Source organism: Elephantulus edwardii, unplaced genomic scaffold (assembly GCF_000299155.1).
Source record: "Elephantulus edwardii isolate Elephantulus edwardi_28Jun2011 unplaced genomic scaffold, EleEdw1.0 scaffold00274, whole genome shotgun sequence".
In the NCBI taxonomy this organism is placed as follows: Eukaryota; Metazoa; Chordata; class Mammalia; order Macroscelidea; family Macroscelididae; genus Elephantulus; species Elephantulus edwardii.
The window spans coordinates 1,366,220-1,384,134 of NW_006400024.1; the positions used below are offsets into that span (position 1 = coordinate 1,366,220).

The 17,915-nt window shown below is 47.4% G+C and overlaps 1 protein-coding gene across 1 annotated transcript in view; it reads right to left on the reverse strand.

Moving 5' to 3' along the window:
* Positions 1-14,020: 14,020 nt before the first annotated feature.
* The window catches only part of LOC102860756 (taste receptor type 2 member 1-like), a 15,707-nt gene continuing 11,812 nt past the window's right edge, over positions 14,021-17,915 (reverse strand). The window contains exons 4-5 of the mRNA XM_006900164.1: positions 14,724-14,825; positions 14,021-14,168 (exon numbers count right to left, since the gene is read on the reverse strand). Of these exons, the coding sequence (XP_006900226.1) occupies positions 14,021-14,168; positions 14,724-14,825 (250 nt within the window). The remainder of the gene's footprint in view (positions 14,169-14,723; positions 14,826-17,915) is intronic.

Sequence of the window (17,915 nt, forward strand, 5' to 3'; positions counted from 1 at the left end):
ACTCACCTCCTCCTCACTTTCACCAGCAACAAGCAGAATGTGGAAATTATTGTACAATATCACTAATATCACACATAAGCAAAATACTGCTGAAGATCATTCAAAATGACTAGAGCAGTTCATTGACCGAGAACTACCAGAAGTTCAGACCGAGTTTAGAAGGGTCTTTGGTACCAGGGATGTTATTGCTAATGTCAGATGGGCCTTGCCTGAAAAGAAGAAAACCAGAAGAATGCCACTTTGTGTTTTATTGACTATGCAAAGGCTTTTGGTTGGCTGTGTGGAGCATAACAAACTCTAGTTAACACTGAGAACAATAGGAGTTCCAGAGCATTTAATTATGCTTATTAAAAACCTATCCCTAGACCAAGAAGCTGTTGTCCCTACAGACCAAGGGTACAGGACATAGTTTAAAGTTGGAAAAGCCATAAATCAGGGCTGTATCCTCTCTCCATATCTGTTCAATCTTCATGCCAAACAAATCATTTGAGAAGCTAGACTTCATGACAAAGAACGTGATGTCAGGGTTGGAAGTAGACTCATCGACAACATGTTATGCAGGTGACACAGCCTTGCTTGCTGCATTATGCAGGTGAGCCACAGAAGACCCAAAGCTTAGAAGGTGAGACTCACGGGGAGAAGGGTGCAACAATGAATGAATGGAATCCCAAAATCTCTGTAGATGTTCATTGAAATGAAAAATAAACAACCTAAATTTTTTTTAAAAAAAAAAAAGAAGGTGAGACTCAGTAGCACCTAAGATGAGCGGTAACTGAAACACAAGGAGGGCGTGGGAACGGTGCTGCGACCCCGGTGGGATTGCAATCCGCACAACGCTTCCATGACTTGTTGAATGGAAAACCAATCTTCTCTGTAAGCTTTCACCCAAGTCATAATAAAAAATTCAAAACAGCAAAATGAAGCAAGTTCTCCAGGCGGCAACTGGGAACTGGTTTCTGTCCACTCCTTAGTGGAAACTTAGGGACTCCAAATTTTCCCCCTGGTGGGAATTGTTCTGTTTACTGAAGACAAATTCATGTCCCGATCATGCTCAAGTCAGCAAAAACCACGGAGGCCATTTAACAGTGTGTCAGGAGTTCCCCAGAGGCGCATTCGAACAAATGAAGCGAATTTGCACCCAAATCATGACTTTGTGCCTGAGAAGGCCCAATGATTACACAGCATTAAACCTCAGATCTCGGATGGCAATTAACCTTGGGCGTCCTTTTGGGTGGGGGAAGGCAAAAGCTTTTGGAGAGAATCTTCATCCTACTTGCTAAATCATGTAAAACAAGATGGAAAAGAATAAAGATTCATTTAAGTATCACTTAAGATTTCATCAAAAAGAATATTAATCGTTACCCATAAAATCCTAAATTACATTTATGTGCTAATTGTAGTGATAACTCTCAAACTTGAAACAAGACATCTTGATCACTGAATTGAGCAACAACTCTTTTATTATTTAAATAAAAACTGTCAGAGTTTGAACTTTTAAGTTCTTGGTTTTAAAATAAAACGATGAATACAGTATTTTGTACATGGGGTTAACATTTCTTTTACTGTGAGCCGTGCAGAAGCATGCACATAAACCCTCTTACAGGTACCAAATAGATCCATTTGGAACTCCTCTCTCCCCTCAGAAATACAGAGCACATCCTCCTTGACTGGGCAGCAAAGTGTCCATGATTTGGGATTCTCGTTGGAGGTGGGGAGAAGAAGTCGTACATGCTACCATTTAACCACAATCTACTCCTAGACATCTAGGAGGGAGACTAGGATGTTGTCAGAGAGCAATAACACACCATGATCGGCCGAAAGAACTGCCCCACCAGTCTCACTAGAACTCCACCCAGAATGTTCCACAGAGATGATGACAGCGAGACTTCAGTTCACTTAGTTGGGACATGTCTTCAGGAAGGACCAATCGCTTTGAGAAGGACACCATGGTTGGTAAACGACAGGGTTTACAAAAATAAAGGACCTTCTCAATGAACTGGATGGACACAGTGTTCCCGTTGATGATGAAAGTGTGTACAGGACTAAGTATGGTTTTTACAGCCACGCTGACGGTATCTATGAGTTGGGGTTGACTCAATAACCACCATAATGAAAAGAGCATTCAGTGAAAATGTATTTTCCTTTAGCTTACTGTATCCACTCAACTAAAAAGCAAATAAACCAGGAACAGGTACCTCTTTTAACACGACAAGACACAAAACTTATTTCTGTAGAACATTATTCTTTATAAACTAGAGGGTCATCACAGCTGGGGAAGACCCTTCATGAGATGGTTGTTGTTGTTGTTGTTATCAGGTACAGTCAAGTCCAGTACGACTCAGACCCTCTGAACAGTAAATCTGACCCCTGTCCTGTCCCGACCCGCCCTCGCCGTCCCTGACACACTTGAGCCCATTGTCACTGTCACTGTGTCCACAACCTGGTTGAGGGGCTTCCTCTCCTTCACTGTCCCTCGACCTCCGCAAGCACGATGTCCCTCTCCAAGGAAAAACCTCTCCTGGAAACAAGCACCAAGTATTGAAGCTTCGTCATCATTTCCTCCAAGGAGCACTCTGGCTGCACCGTCTCCAAGACATTTCTGTTTGTTCTTTTAGCAGTCCTTCCTTGGGATGCGTGTTCAGTACTCTTCTCCAACACCACAGTTCAAAGGCATCAACTCTTCTGTCATCCTTAGTCATTGGCCAGCTCTCAGATGCACAGCAGATGACGTGGTATGGCTGCAAAATGTACTTAAGGACAGCAGAGTTTGTGAGAATGGTGCAGGACCCTGCAGGGCTTGTTCTTTGAGCAGACTCGGTGGGAGAATCCACTCCACACTCGCTAACAATGGCAAGAGTGTATCTGAAGCCCTTATACGTGTTGTGAGTGTATACTGAATCTTCAAATTCCCAGAAGAGACTTGTAAAGATAACAGTAGGATATAGCTTTCATCAAGTTAGGTAGACGGAGCTCCATTGTCCTAGTGGTGGGAAGTTACCCTGTCAACTCAAAAGCAAGTGGTTCCACTCCACAACTGCTCTCTGGGGAAAGGATGGGCACCTTCCTCCAATGTAACCCACTCGAGGGTCATCTATGAGTAGATTCCATATACAACAAAAAGAGCAAACTATGAAGAGATAGTTACCTCTACTGAAATCTGTTTTGTTAACAACAACAACAACAACAAAAAACCTCACCAAAAAACAGGAAAAAGAAACCCTGACAGAAGGTCCTGTTCATAAGGCTGCAAATCCCAACACTAAAATCACTAAGGTTTTTTGTTTGTTTTTTTTTATACTAGTATGAGGATTCAAGTCATAGGAGAATTAGGTTTTATGTATTTTATTGTCTGACTCCCAATGCCCTCTTCCCAAAATGGAGACGTGCACACACACATGTGTACACACACTGAAAGTTTATGTTTTAAATTCTAAATTGTGTTGCTATGACAACTGCAGAAATGACACAATCTCACTGGGTCGTGCTGGTTTCATTTGTTTTCTAGAAAAGGGTATGTTTAGTCTCGGGGAGACGGGGAAGACAGATAGTCTCAGACTTGAGGTCAGAAGACGGCTTTCTATTCTCGGCTCCCAGCATCGATCCACGTGGCCACAGGCTAGTTACTTAAAGTCTTGGGTTTTGTGTCCACTTTCCGCAGACCTGGATGTGGCCACGGAAGAGCTCCCCCATTGTAGATGGAGGCCTCAGAGGCGGGGCATGAGGTTTGTAGATCCCAAACACGGCCATCCTGGTGTTCCTACTTGGGGAATTTCACTCCACTTTGCACAGTGAGGGACCGTCCGAGCAGCAGATACTTGTCAAATGTTCTTTCCTTGGCCTCTGTCTCCTCCCTCACTGTTGATCTGAGGGCGTTCAGACTGAATTATATCAAACCCTCAAGGAGCTGTTTGCTTTCAGGTGTCTGAATCGTAAAGACTGGTTCGAACCCACCTGAGGGCTCTTCCAGACCAGGTGTGCAGGCAGAGTTCCTGGAACTGACTAGACTAGAAGAATTTCACCAAAGCCCTGAGTGCTTCTTTTCCCAGGCTCCAATCTGTGCAGAGACCTACATGGGAGTGTTAACACAACAGGGACCCATTCATCAGTTCCACAAGCGTGCCAGCTGATTTCTTCATTTGCCTCCTGCGTGGATCTCCTTCCACATTCAGGTGTCTATCCTCAAATATGTGACCGTGTGAAGAGGTGACCTGTGCTTCCCATTTTCAGATGCTCTGGAATTGGCTTCAGTTCACAGCGATCCCGTGTATGACAGAGCGCATCTCCGTCTGGTCCTGCACCATCTTCACAATCTCCACCATTCTCAAGCCGTCACTGCAGTCATTATGTCAGTCCAGGTCCCTCTCTTCACTAAGTATTGTTAGATACATGGCGTGGCATTGCGACAGAAACACAGCAGAACAAAAGATCTTGGCAAGGCATTAGATTTATGCAGAAGGTTGCTTAGGCAGACCCAAGCGTGACCAGCCAGCACCTAGTGAGCAGTCCACTTTGATGTTTATCCCTGTTGCAGAAGCTCACGCTGTGGTCTCGCCCCACTGGTCAGGGGTTTCCACCTCACAGTCTGGATCCTAACCAGCTTCCTGATTTTGCCTGAGCTTGAAAGGAGGGGAGGACAGCTTAAGGATGTTTGGAATGTCTCTATTTCAGAGGATGATGGGGCACCAGGAACTGGCATTGGCTGGTTCACAAGAAGAGTTCAAGGACAAGGGAGTTTCTCTTAGTAATTTTCAGAAAAGAGTTCTTGTTTCAGCTCTAACTCCATCTTGGAACTTTTGAAGAGAAGACACGTTTTTTTTCCTTGAGAGATAAGATTTAAAACCTGTCATTTTGTTGGGTTCTTTCGTTGCTGTTGCTGGGTACTTTGATCCATCCAACAACACTGGCCTTGGTTTTGCAAAGTCCATTATTTCTGCTTTTCTGAGATTGTCTTGACCTCTCCATCAGAGTAAAAAGAAAAATAGTCTCTATTATATATTAGGGAGCTCTGGTGGCGTAGTGGCAAAAAGCTGCTCTCCAAACCCAAAGGCAGGCTGTTCAAATCCACTAGCTACTCCACAGGAGACGGCTGGGCAGTCTCCGCCTGTGCAATTCACTGCCTCTGAATGTGCCCTGGAGGATCAGAGAGAAGCTGGTTCCAACTTGATGGCACAACTACACTGGCGCTTTGCTGACCGAAGTTCATATATGTTGTTTCACACTCTTCTTCATTCGCAGTGTATTTCATACAATCATTCCCATTCGTTATATTTTATAAGTTTAATCAACATTGAACTATTACCACATTAATTATCCTGTCTTTCCAGATCCCTGCCGGACCTTTCCCATTTCCTTTACCCAGCCCTCCCTCCACCCACCAAATTGTGCGACCCCAAATTGTGATTTTCCCCACCCATCCTCTCCCCTCTGTTCCTGCCCTCCCTCCCTGGGACTCTCATACAAGTTTTTTGTTTGTTTTGGGGTTTTTTTTTAAAATTATCATACACATTTTAATAGTTATCTTTCTATTTCTATAATAATGGTCTTAAACAGTATCTGTCTTTATGGGATTTATTCGCTTAATCAGCATAACGCTCTCCGGTCCCTCCCAAGTTGTTGTTGTTGTTGTTATGTGCCGTCGAGTCGCCTGCGACTCATAGCGACCCTATGTTACATAGTAATTTTTGAAAGCATCGCTCCTGAGTTCTCTGTAGTATTCCATCGCATGAATGTGCCATAATTTTTCAGTCCATTCAATTGTAGTTGGTCATTTGGGCCGTTTCTCTGTTCTTACACCATGATGAAAAATGCTTCTGTGAACCTTGCTGTACAAATCTCCATTGGTGTCTCAGTTCTCATTTCACGGGAGTGGATTCCAAGCACTTGAATAGCTGAGTCATATAGAATGACTATGTTCAGCCTTCCGGAGTGGCTGTACCCTTTTCCAATCCCACCGCCAGTGTGTGCGACTTCCCAGCTCTTTGTATCCTCATCAACATTTAGTGTTTGCTGTCTTGTTAGACTTTGTCACTGCTACTGGAGGAAGATGGTAGGTACATCATCGTAATTTTTATTTGCATCACTCTTATTGTCAGTTATTTTGAGTATTTCTTCGTCTGTCTGTCGACCATCCGAATGTCTTCCTCTGTGGAAAATCTTCCCATGTCTTTTGCCCATTTTGTAATTGTATTATCAGTCTTTCTTGTGGAAGCCCTGTACAATTCTGTATCCATTTTTTCTATGAGATTCTTGTCTAAAATGGTATTGCCAAATGCTTTTTCCCCACTTGGTAGGTTTTCTTTTTATCCTGTCAGAAAACGGTTTTGACAAGCACAGGAATTTAATCTTTAGAAGGCCCTATTTACCAATTTTTATCATCTCCTGGTTGTTTATTTCTGGCTGTATTTGTCAGTCTTTTTATATCATGGGGTAGTCCTTCTAAGCTTGGTTTCACTTTGTCTTTTATGATTTTTTTCCGTTATTTTTTTATACTAGTTTATTTACAAAACTCAAATACATTATTTTTTACACCAGATCCTTCCCATTTTCCTCATTGCCCACCCATCAAATTACAGGACCCGTTGATTAATCCCCACAAACCACACATCCTCCCCCTTCTGCTCCCACCCTCCCCCGCCCCCTGGATCCTCATACGCATTCTACAATAATGGTTTTAGACAGGGAGAAGGATGACCAGGGTCCTCCTGTGAGATCCTCTGCCTCTGAAAACCTCCTGAAAGTCGGCTATGAGTCAGGTCTAACTTTCCAGGACACAATAACAGGGACAGTGACCTCATCTCAAGAAACAGACCCACTCTCCTTTTCTGAGGGAGTCTCTCTCTCTCTCTGCAAGCTCTCCTGTCTCTTTAACTCACCTTCTGTCTGTGTTGTGTGTTCTTTCTCCATTCTCACAACATTTCAGGAAGCAGCCTTGCTACACGCTGGTACCCTAACACCAGCGAGTTTAGCTCTGCTCCCTCTGGAAGTCCCTCACTGTCCAGGCCCTCACAGCACTGTTAGCTGAGTCAGTCAAGGATTCCGCGACCACACATCATGATTACTGCCATCAGGGAAGACACATTCAACTCCTCAGGGCCATGGACTCAGCCTTGCCCATGCCTGAGGGATGGAGGGGTACAGTCCCCCACAGAGCACAAGGCGGGAGGCTGGAGAAGGCCTTAGTGTTGAGACTCTGTCTCATCCTCTAACCTTCAGGATGTGCTGCTGGGCCTCCATGTCTTTCAGACACGGGTCTGGAGGAGTTTAACCTTGGACAAGAGATTCTGGGAAAGTCAGAACCAAGTTGGACAGCTGGTTCTGACAGTTCTCAGGGCCCAGGTGCCCTGCGCTGTTTTCTGGGGATGATCTGAGTGGAGAAAGGGCCAAGACCACTGAGCACCTTTACAGTGGAAGCTGCATGCTCGGAGCCGGCTGGTCCCCCCACATCCCCTCTTCCTCTTCTACAAACCCCTCATGGAGCCACAGTGCATCCGATTCTTCAAATCCCAGAGCGGAATTTGTATCAAGAGCACATATATACTTGGTGCAGTGCGAGGGGTGCAGGGGGGATTGTGTACCAGGGAGGGAGTGTTTCTTTTACTTTTGAAAGAGAGGAGCGAACTGGGCGGGGGAGGGCTGGGCGGGGAGAGAAGTACAGCAATGAATTAATGGAAATCCAAAATCTCTGTAAATGCTCATTAAAATTATTTTAAAAAAAAGAAAAAAGTGACATCATACAAAAAAAAAGAAAAAAAAAAGCGTTGACGTCTCCAGGGTTCCAGAAGTCAGATCAAACATGCAACTGGCCAAGAGTGCCCAAAGGCTGCTGGGAAGCGAGCCTTACTCAAACATAAACCAAGTGCACAAGACACACACGCCACGTTTCCTGGTGGGAAAGCCTGACTCTAACCACCTCCCTTCCCAGAACACGCCCCCGTGATGACCGCTGCACTGGCCCCACCTGCCAGGTAAAACGGTGCCCAGACCATCATGGGGGTCAATTCACAGAAGAAGACAGCAGGCTTTGTACCACGGCACCTGAGTGGGCTTGAACCAACAATGCTTAGATTCACAGTCTGGGAGCCCGGGGCCTGAGGACAGGCTCTGTAGGGCTGCGGGCTGAACGCTTCTCCGTGGAACGGGGTCTTGGGGTGAGGAAAGCAGGCCCTTGACGCGGGAAATGGCCATCCTGGTGGAGTCAAGGCTCCCTCACGCTCTCCCGTGAAAGCAAGAGAAACCGCTTACTGCTCAAATGTGCGCGGCTTCCTTTTGAAAACTCGCAGAAATCTTGAGCAAGGCGTCTCTCAGCGTGGTTTGCACAGTTGGGATGAGTCAGGGAGCCCTCCAGGTGCACAGCTTCCCGGTAAAGAGCTCTGCCGTTTCTGGATGCTCAAGAAATGGGGTTTGATCAGCGGCTCACTTGGGGCTCCCAGACGCTGCTCCCTCCCGCAGGGACGGGATGCTGCCAGGCTCTGAGGAGAGTCGGGCCCAGGATAATGTGAGTGCCACCCCCAGGCAGGAATCGTCCTGCTAACAGATCCAAGACGAGGGATGCTGGAGGCCTGGAGAACTGTCCTGCTCACAAACGACTGAAGGAGGGGTACTGGAGGCCTGGGTTATCATCCTGCTAACAGACATCAGATGAGGGATGCTGGAGCCTGGGGAATCATTCTGCTAGCAGACCTCAGAAGAAGGATGCTGGAGGCCTGGGGAACCGCCCTTGCTCACAGACCGCTGGACAAGGGATCCTGGAGGCCTGGGGAACCATACTGGTCACAGACTGCTGGACAAGGGATCCTGGAGGTCTGGGGAACCATCCTAGTCACAGACCGCTGGACGAGTGATGCTGGAGGCCTGGGCTGCCCCTAGCTTGTGTCGTGGGAATGTTGCTGCAATGTCTCCCAGAATCGCATGCTGCTTTCATGTTTATCTGCAAAACCACATGCAAAGTCTTTGGCTTATGACTTTTGAAGGTAAGAAAAGAAAGAACAGGTGGTGATGGCGGAGGGAGTCCTAGAACGAGGACTGCCCTCAGTGCACTAAGCTTTGCATGCCACCCTAACCACACTCCCCACAGATGGCGCCCAACATGCAAGCCCAGGGCAAGCCGACTGGACAAGGGCCTGTGTTCCCGTGGCCGCTGGTGAAAGAAAACACACGGCCGCTGCGTGGCTCCTGGCTCCTGGTGACCCTGCGGCTCGGGGGTGGATGGCCCCATAGTGTTCCCAAGGCTGACACCGTCATGGAAACGCTGCCTCTTCGTGGGTCTCACCTGTGGATCTTACTGTGGATCTCACCTGTGGGCCTCACGTAGATCTCACCTGTGGGTCTCACTGTGGGCCTCATGTAGGTCTCACTGTGGGTCTCACCTGTGTGTGGGTCTTCTAGGAAGGCAGGCAGTGGTGACTTGGTAACACTCTTTGGGGCTGTGTCCTTGGAGAGCCCATGAAAGATGCAAGGTGTCCTGGGTTGAGGGCCGGTGCCGCTGGTGGAATGAGTTGGAACAGTGTCCTGAGCTTGGCCGCAGGCCATCAGGAGTGTGAACAGCGTCAGTGCACCACACCTGAGATGTCGGCTTAGCACTTCTCTTGGTCACAAGCCTTCTACTTTGTCACCATGATGTCTTTCTCCAGGATTTTGTGCCTCCTGATAAAGTGTGAAAGTCCATGACAGGAATTCTCAGCATTCACGTCTGAGGCATGAGTATTCGGGCCGCTCAGAATAGACACGAAGTGTTCTTCTGACAGGCTACGTTGTGTTCAATGTTTCCGCCAACACCATAATTCAATGCATCAGAAGAGAGGTAGAAATGATGATGTTTATAATCCAACGTAAATGTTGGCGGTTAACGGACGTGAAGTGTCCTGGAGCCAGGCGTGGAAGTCAAATGTGCTACTCACATCTGGCACGCGTTCCCAGGAGCTGCTGTGACTTCGTGGTTCCAAAAGACACACATTTCGTGTCTGACAGTTCCTGCCTCGGGGGCGGGGGGGTTGGATGAAGGGCCAGCATGCCTGGGCTCCGTCTGCTGGCCTGAGGGCAGAGTCCCTTCGGATCTTGACCAGTTTCTTATGGCCAGCAATGTGGCTTGACCTTCCTCCACCTTCAGTGCCAAAATCACAAAAGGAAGAACCCCAACTGGAAACAACCACCCCGAACCTACCACCACTGAGTGGAGTCCACCTCCCAGTGATCCCCTGGGCTCCTGAGGCCTCGCTCACACAGAGCTATGGCCCCCACTGGGTTTCTGAGGCTGTAACCTGTGTGTGGGCAGACCGTCTCTCACTCACACAGAGCTACTAGTGGGCTCAAACCACCAACCTTCAGTGAGCAGCCTAACACGCAGTGCACTGCACACCAAGGCTCCTCAGGCCAACGGTGTGTGGCCGTCCAGTGCACCTGCCTCTCTGCTTCTGTCCTCGTGGGTCTCCTCTGCCTCTAACCCTCCCGTGTCTCTTGCAGGATTCTCGTGATAAGGGCTGAGCCAGTCTGGGTAATTCAACACCTCTCATCGCGAATTTTTCACTTAGCCACAGCTTCAAAGCTCCGTCTGCCACTTAACCACACTCAATGATTCCAGGGACTGAGACAGGTCCTTTTCGACCTCCTTTAAAGTGTTAGAGAGCAAATACAACCAGGGAAATGCCATTTTACAAATCTTGAGATTTACAATTGATATTTTCCGTGAAATTAATAAAGATCTCACTTGTACATGGGGAAAAAAAAGTGTTAGAGAGCAATGTTGTCAGTTTAAAGACTAAGATGTGCCTGGCCTAAGCCAATGTCTTTTTAATTGCTTCATATGCATGTGTAAGTTGGATGACAAATCAGGAATATTGAACATAAATACTGATGAAACCATGAACTTCCAGAAGAACAAGCAAGTCTGTCTTGGAAAAATGTTCCCAGGTTGTTTCTTGGACATAACGATTGTGACTGTCCCACTCACTACTCCGGGCCTGTCATCACCAGGGTCCAGACCCTGGAGGAGGACAAGTGCTTGGAAACGCACCACAAAGGGACACAGTTTGAATCGAGCAGCTGCTTCTGAGGAGAAAGGCGAGCCGTCTCTGCCCACGTGACTCACTGCCTCAGAGAGTCGGCTGGGCTCAGCTAAGCGTCAGCTCCAGCTCACGGCGTGTACCGGCAATAATCCAGCAACAGCATGAACAACGATCTGAACCTTGCCCTGTTCTGCGCCCGCCTCATCGTCTGGGAGACGCTCGCGGCCACTGTCCACTCTTACGGCCACTGTGTCTCTCCGTCCTGTGGAGGCCCTTCCCCTCTTCCTCTGACCTTCCACTTTTCCCGCACGATGTTTGCAAGGATGTGCCCCTGCTAAGAGCAGGTTCTCTGAACGAGCACTGAGTGAGCTAACTTAGGTGCATGAGGACAAATACTGTATGAGAGCCGTAGTGTGAAAACAGAAGGATGACCAGTAAGATATGTATGAATATCCAAAGAGGGAAGGGAAATGACAGTGGGGACAAGGGTAGGAACAAGGAGGTGGGGCGACTCACGGGGTTCGGTTGCTAGAAGGAGGGGGTGGAAAAAAAAACCACAAACAACACCCAATGTACAAATTAAATTATTGTATGCAAACCAATATTTTTTTTAAAAAAGGCAATTAAAAAAGAGCTTCCCTAAAACAAATTAAAAATGACAACAAACTCTACATGGTTTAAAATTAAGAAGGGAGTGCATCAGGGTTATATTCTCTCTCCACTTCTATTCAATCTGTATGCTGAGCAAATTATTCAAGAAGCCAGACTCTAGAAAGAGGAATGTGGTATCCGGATTGAAGGGCGCTCCATCAGTAACTGGTGTTATGCACATGACACAACTTTTCATCCTGAAAGTAAGGAGGACTTGAAGTGCTTGTTACAGAAGATAAAATACTGCAGCCTTCAAAATGGATTGTATCTCAGCGTCAAGAAAACTATGATTCTTACCACTGGACCAATAGGCAACATCATGAGGGATGGAGAAGAGATTGAAACTGTCAACAGCTTCATCTTGCTTGGATCCACAATTAAGACCCTTGGTGCCAGCAGTTAGGAAATAAGGAGATGTATTCCACTGTGAGACATCTATGACTCGATGGCACTTAACAACAACAACAAGCAACAGTTAAGGTTCCAGTCCTTGGGAAATGACATCATGCTGAGATAAGAAGGTCAGAGAAGAGCATCCTCGACACGATAGACTGATATGGTGACTGTAGCAACGGACTCGAGCATGTCTTGGATTGTGGGGATGGCATCGGTTGGGGCAAGGGTTAGATCTGTTGTTCATAGAACTGCTGTGAGTTATAGAACTCTGTTGGCCTAGTGGATAGAAAGTGATGCTACCAAGCCAAAGGTGGGTGATTTTAATCTGTGTTCCTCAGGCCTGGTTTTAATTGTTTTTGGTCAAACATTCTTCTAAGTGGTATAGCACTGCTCTGTCCATTTGCTGTACAGAGGTAGCTCGTGGTTGCTGTGATGCTAAACACTGTGACACTGATGTGTCATATGTGATAATGGTCACCCATGGTGGACAGTGTTTGGTGGAGCTCCCTGATTAAAACAAGCTTGGAAGCAGGAGTAGCATCCATTTCTAAAATAGCTTGCCTCCGACAACTCTATGAACTTTGAGAAACGATGAAAGTTATACAAGTGTTCGGGTCTTTCATTCATAGGGTCACTGTGGATCATCTACGGCTCAACAGCACTTAACAACAACAACATTCCACTGTGAAAGGCTGCAGTTAGGGACCTCTCCAAATTATTGAGGAGTGAGAATATCAGTGTGAGAACTAAGGTGCCCCTGATTCAGACCATGGTCTTTTAAAGTCACTTGCTATGCATCTGAGAGCAGGACAATGAAGAAGAATTGATGCCTTTGAGCTGCGGTGCCGAACATCCCATGGACACCCAAGAGAACAAGCATGTCTTGGAGAGGGTGCAGCCGAGTGCTCTTTGGAGGCGAGAATGACGAGGCTTCTTCACCTCACATACTTTGGGCAGGTTGCGAGGAGGGGCTGTTCCTTGGAGAAGGACATGATGTTTGAAAGGGTGGAGGGTCGGTGAAGGAGAGGAAGACTCTCAACCAGGTGGACTGACATGGTGACTGCCACAATGGGCTCCAAGTGTGAGGATGGCAGGACAGGAGAGGGTTCAGATCTGCTGTTCACAGTGTCGCTATGAATGGTACTCAACTTGATGACAGCTAGTAACAACAATAGCAAAAGAAATGAGAAGGAAAAAAAACCCAAACAACCTTAAAAATAAGAAAGAAATAGAAACTCTGGTCAGTTTGCTTCTGGTCCCTTCTCTGGCTGAGGACCGCATCCAGAGTTCGTAGCCACATCACCTCTGGGCGTTTCTTGGCCCTCATCCCACCTCCCTGGTCTGGGCCCGCAGGCCTTTTGTTCCAGCTCTCTGCAGACAGGAGCCTCAGCTGGGAGGCTCATGCTGAAACCAGATCTTCGTCCTGGGCTTGTTCCCTGCTTGGGCGGAGAGTAATTACACCGAGCTGCTGGGGAGATGGGAGAAATCCATCTCGAGTTGGGGCCCTGTTTTATCGCCTCCTAAATTTCCCACACCATAACTCAGTCCTTGCTAAGTGTAACATGGGCTAAGGCACTCAGCTCTCCAACACCAGGGCAGCAAATCAAGTGCAGGCCCCCGGCAGAGAGGACTTCTCTTTAGCAAAGCTCTATTTCTTCTTTTAGGAGCCACTCAGGTAAAACCGTGGGGCTACCTGAAAGGGTGCAGGAAGGTCTGGCTATCTCGCGCCATGACTGTTTCCTGTCAGTCACTGAAAACTAGTTTCTCTAGTTCTGGAGCTGCTGTTCTGAGTCAAGGTCACCAGGAGATGCTGTGCGAATAAACAACAAACCAGCTAGCCAAGGTCACCAGCTTCCCCACTGGCTGGCCCTGGTCCCCTCCACGCAGCCGAAACTCAGCTAGGTCCCCACTCAGGTTGTGACTTCACTACCCCAGCAGCTTGTCATGTGCCTTCATTGAAATGCTGTGTGAGTCTAGCTCTTGGGACACAGTGTGGCCGGTCGTTCACTGAGCTGCTCGCGGGAGGGATGGTAAGCCTGGCTGAAGGTAACAGCACAGAGGTGGCAGCACGTCTGCTGAGGGATGTCCAAGGAGGATGACGACGTCCCCTCCTGTCCAGCGCTAGGACACGCAGACACAGCGAACACAGGCACTGTGCAGAGGTGGACGGCAGTGCCACCCAGGGCCAGGCCTTCAGAGCACTGACCTTGTCACCTCCCTCAGCCTTACTGTGTCTCCTCTGGGTGACGAGGCATCTGATTAGTCTTTGTACAGGAGTAACTTGAAGAGAAATGTCCGACATGTTTCACCTCTGCTGTGTGAGAGGGTCTCCTGACTCGTAAAGCAATGTCCACCATGGAGTCAAGTGTGTCTTTCCAAAGAACCTGAGGACACACCAATGTCCATCCACTTTCTAAACAACACGCCTGCAGAAACTCTACGAGCTTTGATAAGTGTCAATAGTTGTAGAGGGGCTTCAGGACTTTTGTTCATGGGGTCTCGACTTGAAGGCAATCAACAGCATTACAATATTTAATTCATAGTAGAGAAAAGGTAGTTGTTGGTAGGTGCCCTCAAGTCGAGTACAACACGTAGTGACCCTGTGAAGAACAGCCCCGAACCCTGTCCTGTCCTGTCCTGTTCTGTCCTATGTCATCCTCACACTTTCGGACACACTCAAGCCCATTGCTGCAGTCGCGGTGACAATCCGCCTGGCTCACGGTGTCCTCTCCTTTGCCGACTCCAAGCATGATGTTCTTCTCCACGGAATAATCCCTCCTAGTGGAGGCAAAAGGTGGGTGACTTTTAACCCGTGGCCCTCAGGCCTGTCTTTCATTGTTTTTGTTCAGACATTCCTCTAGGTCGTATAGCCCTGGTGTACAAGTTGCCGTACAGCGGTCACTTGTGGTTGCTGTGAGGCTGAACACTGTGACACTGATGTGTCAAATGCATTAATGGTTGGCTACCCAACGCGGACTGAGAGTGGGGTGGAGCTCCCCGACTAAACAAGCGTGGAAGGAGGAGTGGCATCCACTTCCATAATAACTTGCCTCCGGAAACCCTATAAACCTGGAGAGAGGACGAAAGGCACCCAAGCGTCGAGGACTCTCCTTCACAGAGTCGCTATGAGTCACCTGCAACTTGACAGCAGGCACTTAACAACAACAGTGGAGGCAAACTATATATGTTATTAACATTTCACATTTGAACATCAACAGAGAAGTGAATCAACAAAATGTGAGTGGGGGAATGGGCTTCTCTAGGTGACCACCTGCCCTGGGTCTTTAAATCACAGCAGGTGAGACCAGCTCCCCAACCGTGAAGGCTGGATCTTTGGAGAAACAGCGAGGGGGGCCAGGCTGTTTGCTATCAGAGGATGTTTACTCCCTCAGAAAATTCTCACATTTGTGACATTTTCCGGATGATCTGCACACAATGTATAGACTGATAACCTTTTCCTTGGAACAAACAAGTTGAGCTAATTGACATTTCATGAATAACTGAAGTTTAGTGGATTCTGATCTTGCGGGGAGAGGGGAAGTCTGCCTTACAACCAGTGAAGACCGAGTTTTATGTATAACTGAAACACGGAGTTTTTAGAGGCCTCCTAGTTGAGAGATGTTGACTGAGAACTGGTCTAATAGGGAAAGAGCCGTGGGACAGCTGGTGGTCCTGACTCAGTTGCCCTGGCTGTAGGCTGAGCGAGGCCGATGGGCAGGAGGCCTGGAGGCCGAAAGAAGCTGAGGGATGATTCCTGGTGTGGAGCTATCCTGCCCTGAGGCAGGTGGGACGCAGCTGGGGGATGAGACCTGGTGCGAGCTACCCTGCGCTGAAGAAGGAGGGATACGATCTCCACCCTGGTGTCTCTCCCAGACCTTGTCTGTGTGCTTCTTGATCCTGAGTTGGTCCTGTTACTTGCAAATTGATCCTATTCCAAAACTGCAGCCTGTTACTTTCCTGTCCCACAGGCAACCTCACGGGAGAAGGAGAAAGGGGTGAAGCCGTCAAGGATTTCATCTTACTCGAATCCACAGTCAACACCCATCACGGTGGTGGCAGTGTTATCAGCACCCATGGTGGTGGTGGTGGTGGTGGTGGTGGCGGTGTTAGTTGCCCTTGAGTCTGCTGATACTCCCAGTGACCTGGTGAACACAAGATGGGAACCAGTCCTGTCCTGCACCACCCTGAGGGCCTCTCACGTGCTCAGTCTCAGAGCTAGAGACACTGGACGAATCCGTCTCTTTGAGGATCTCTCTATCTTTGACACATTGCCTTTCTCCAAGGATAATGGCCACCTGGCATGTCCAAAGTATGTGAGATGACATTGAACCATTGAAGGAGAACCCTGGTTGCACTTTGCCAACCAGACTTACTTACTTACTTTTTAACAATCCATGATATCTTCTAACATCCATCTTCCTTTGTCATTGTTCAACTTGAATTGAGTACAACCCATGCAGTAAAAAAATCAAAAGATGTGTTGTTGCATTGGAAAAATCAGCCACCAAGGTTCTCATCAAAGTGCTAAAGAGTAAGGTGGTTGTTGTTGTTGTTGATTGCCTTAGAGTCTAGCACGACTCATAGCGACCCTATGAACAAAAGGCCTGAAGCCCCTCTACAACTATCGACATTTATCAAAGTTCATAGGGTTTTCAGAGGCATGTTAATTAGGAACTGGATGCCACTTCTGCTTCCAAAAAGAGCAAGAATGTCAGTTTAAAGACTAAGGTGGGCCTGGTCCAAACCAGGATATTTTCAATTGTTTATATGCATTTGAAATTTACAATGGACCCTTGACAACTTCAATCGTTTCTCCATCTATCGTGATGTGTCCTATCATTCCAGTGGTCAGGAATTTTGTTTCCTTGAGGTTGAGATGTAATCCATATTGCACACTGTCATCTTCGATCTTATGCAGTTAGTAGTTTTAGTATTTTGGTTCTCCTGGACTTGGTTTCGTTTTCTTCACTTTCAGTTTGAACTTGCACAGAACTAATGTGTGGTCAGTTCTGAAGTGAGCCCTGGTTTGCTCTGACTGTTGATGCAGGGATTCTCCAGCAATTCTTTCCAGTTCAACCTGATTCCGATGGAGTGTATCAGGCGAGGTCCAGCAGCGTGTTGTCGTTGTCATTGTTAAGTGTCAGTAAGTCCACCGTGACTCACAGTGACCCTGTGAATAACAGATCTGAACCTTGCACCGTTCTATGGTCTCCGACATGCTTGAGTGCACTGTTGCAGATGCTGTGTCCATCCACCTCACCGAGGGCCTCCATGTCTTCCTCTGACGCTCTGCCATTGCCGGCATAATGTCTTTTCCAGGGACTTGCCCCCCTTGACAAAGCGTCTAAAGCTTGGGAGAAATGTCACCATCTTTGCTTCTAAGGAGCAAACTGGTTGCAATTTTTCCAAGATAGACTTGTTGACTCTTTGGTAATCCAAAAGATACTCCGTCCTCTAAAACACCACAATTCCAAAGTGCCAATTCTTCTTCTGTCCAACGTTCAGATGCGTAACAGGTAATTGAAAAGGCCATGCCTGGAACCCAGTGTGGCCTCATCTTTAAACGGCACTATTGCTCTCCAGCTCTTTGGAGAGGTCCTTGAGAGTAGATTTTCCCAGATGAGTTGTGGGAGGATATCAAGGGTAGAAGAGTGCAAATAGTCATTACAAAGATGGAAGAGGACGAGAAGACCAAAATGGATATCAGAAGGGACTCTGAAAATTGCACTGGAGCGCAGAGAAGCCAAAGCAGAAGGAAGAATTCAAGATACTGAAGAGTTGAATAGAAGATTTCAAAGGCAGCACAGGATGACAAAGTAAAATATTACAATGAAATGTGCAAAGACTTGGAGTCAGAAAAATCAAAAG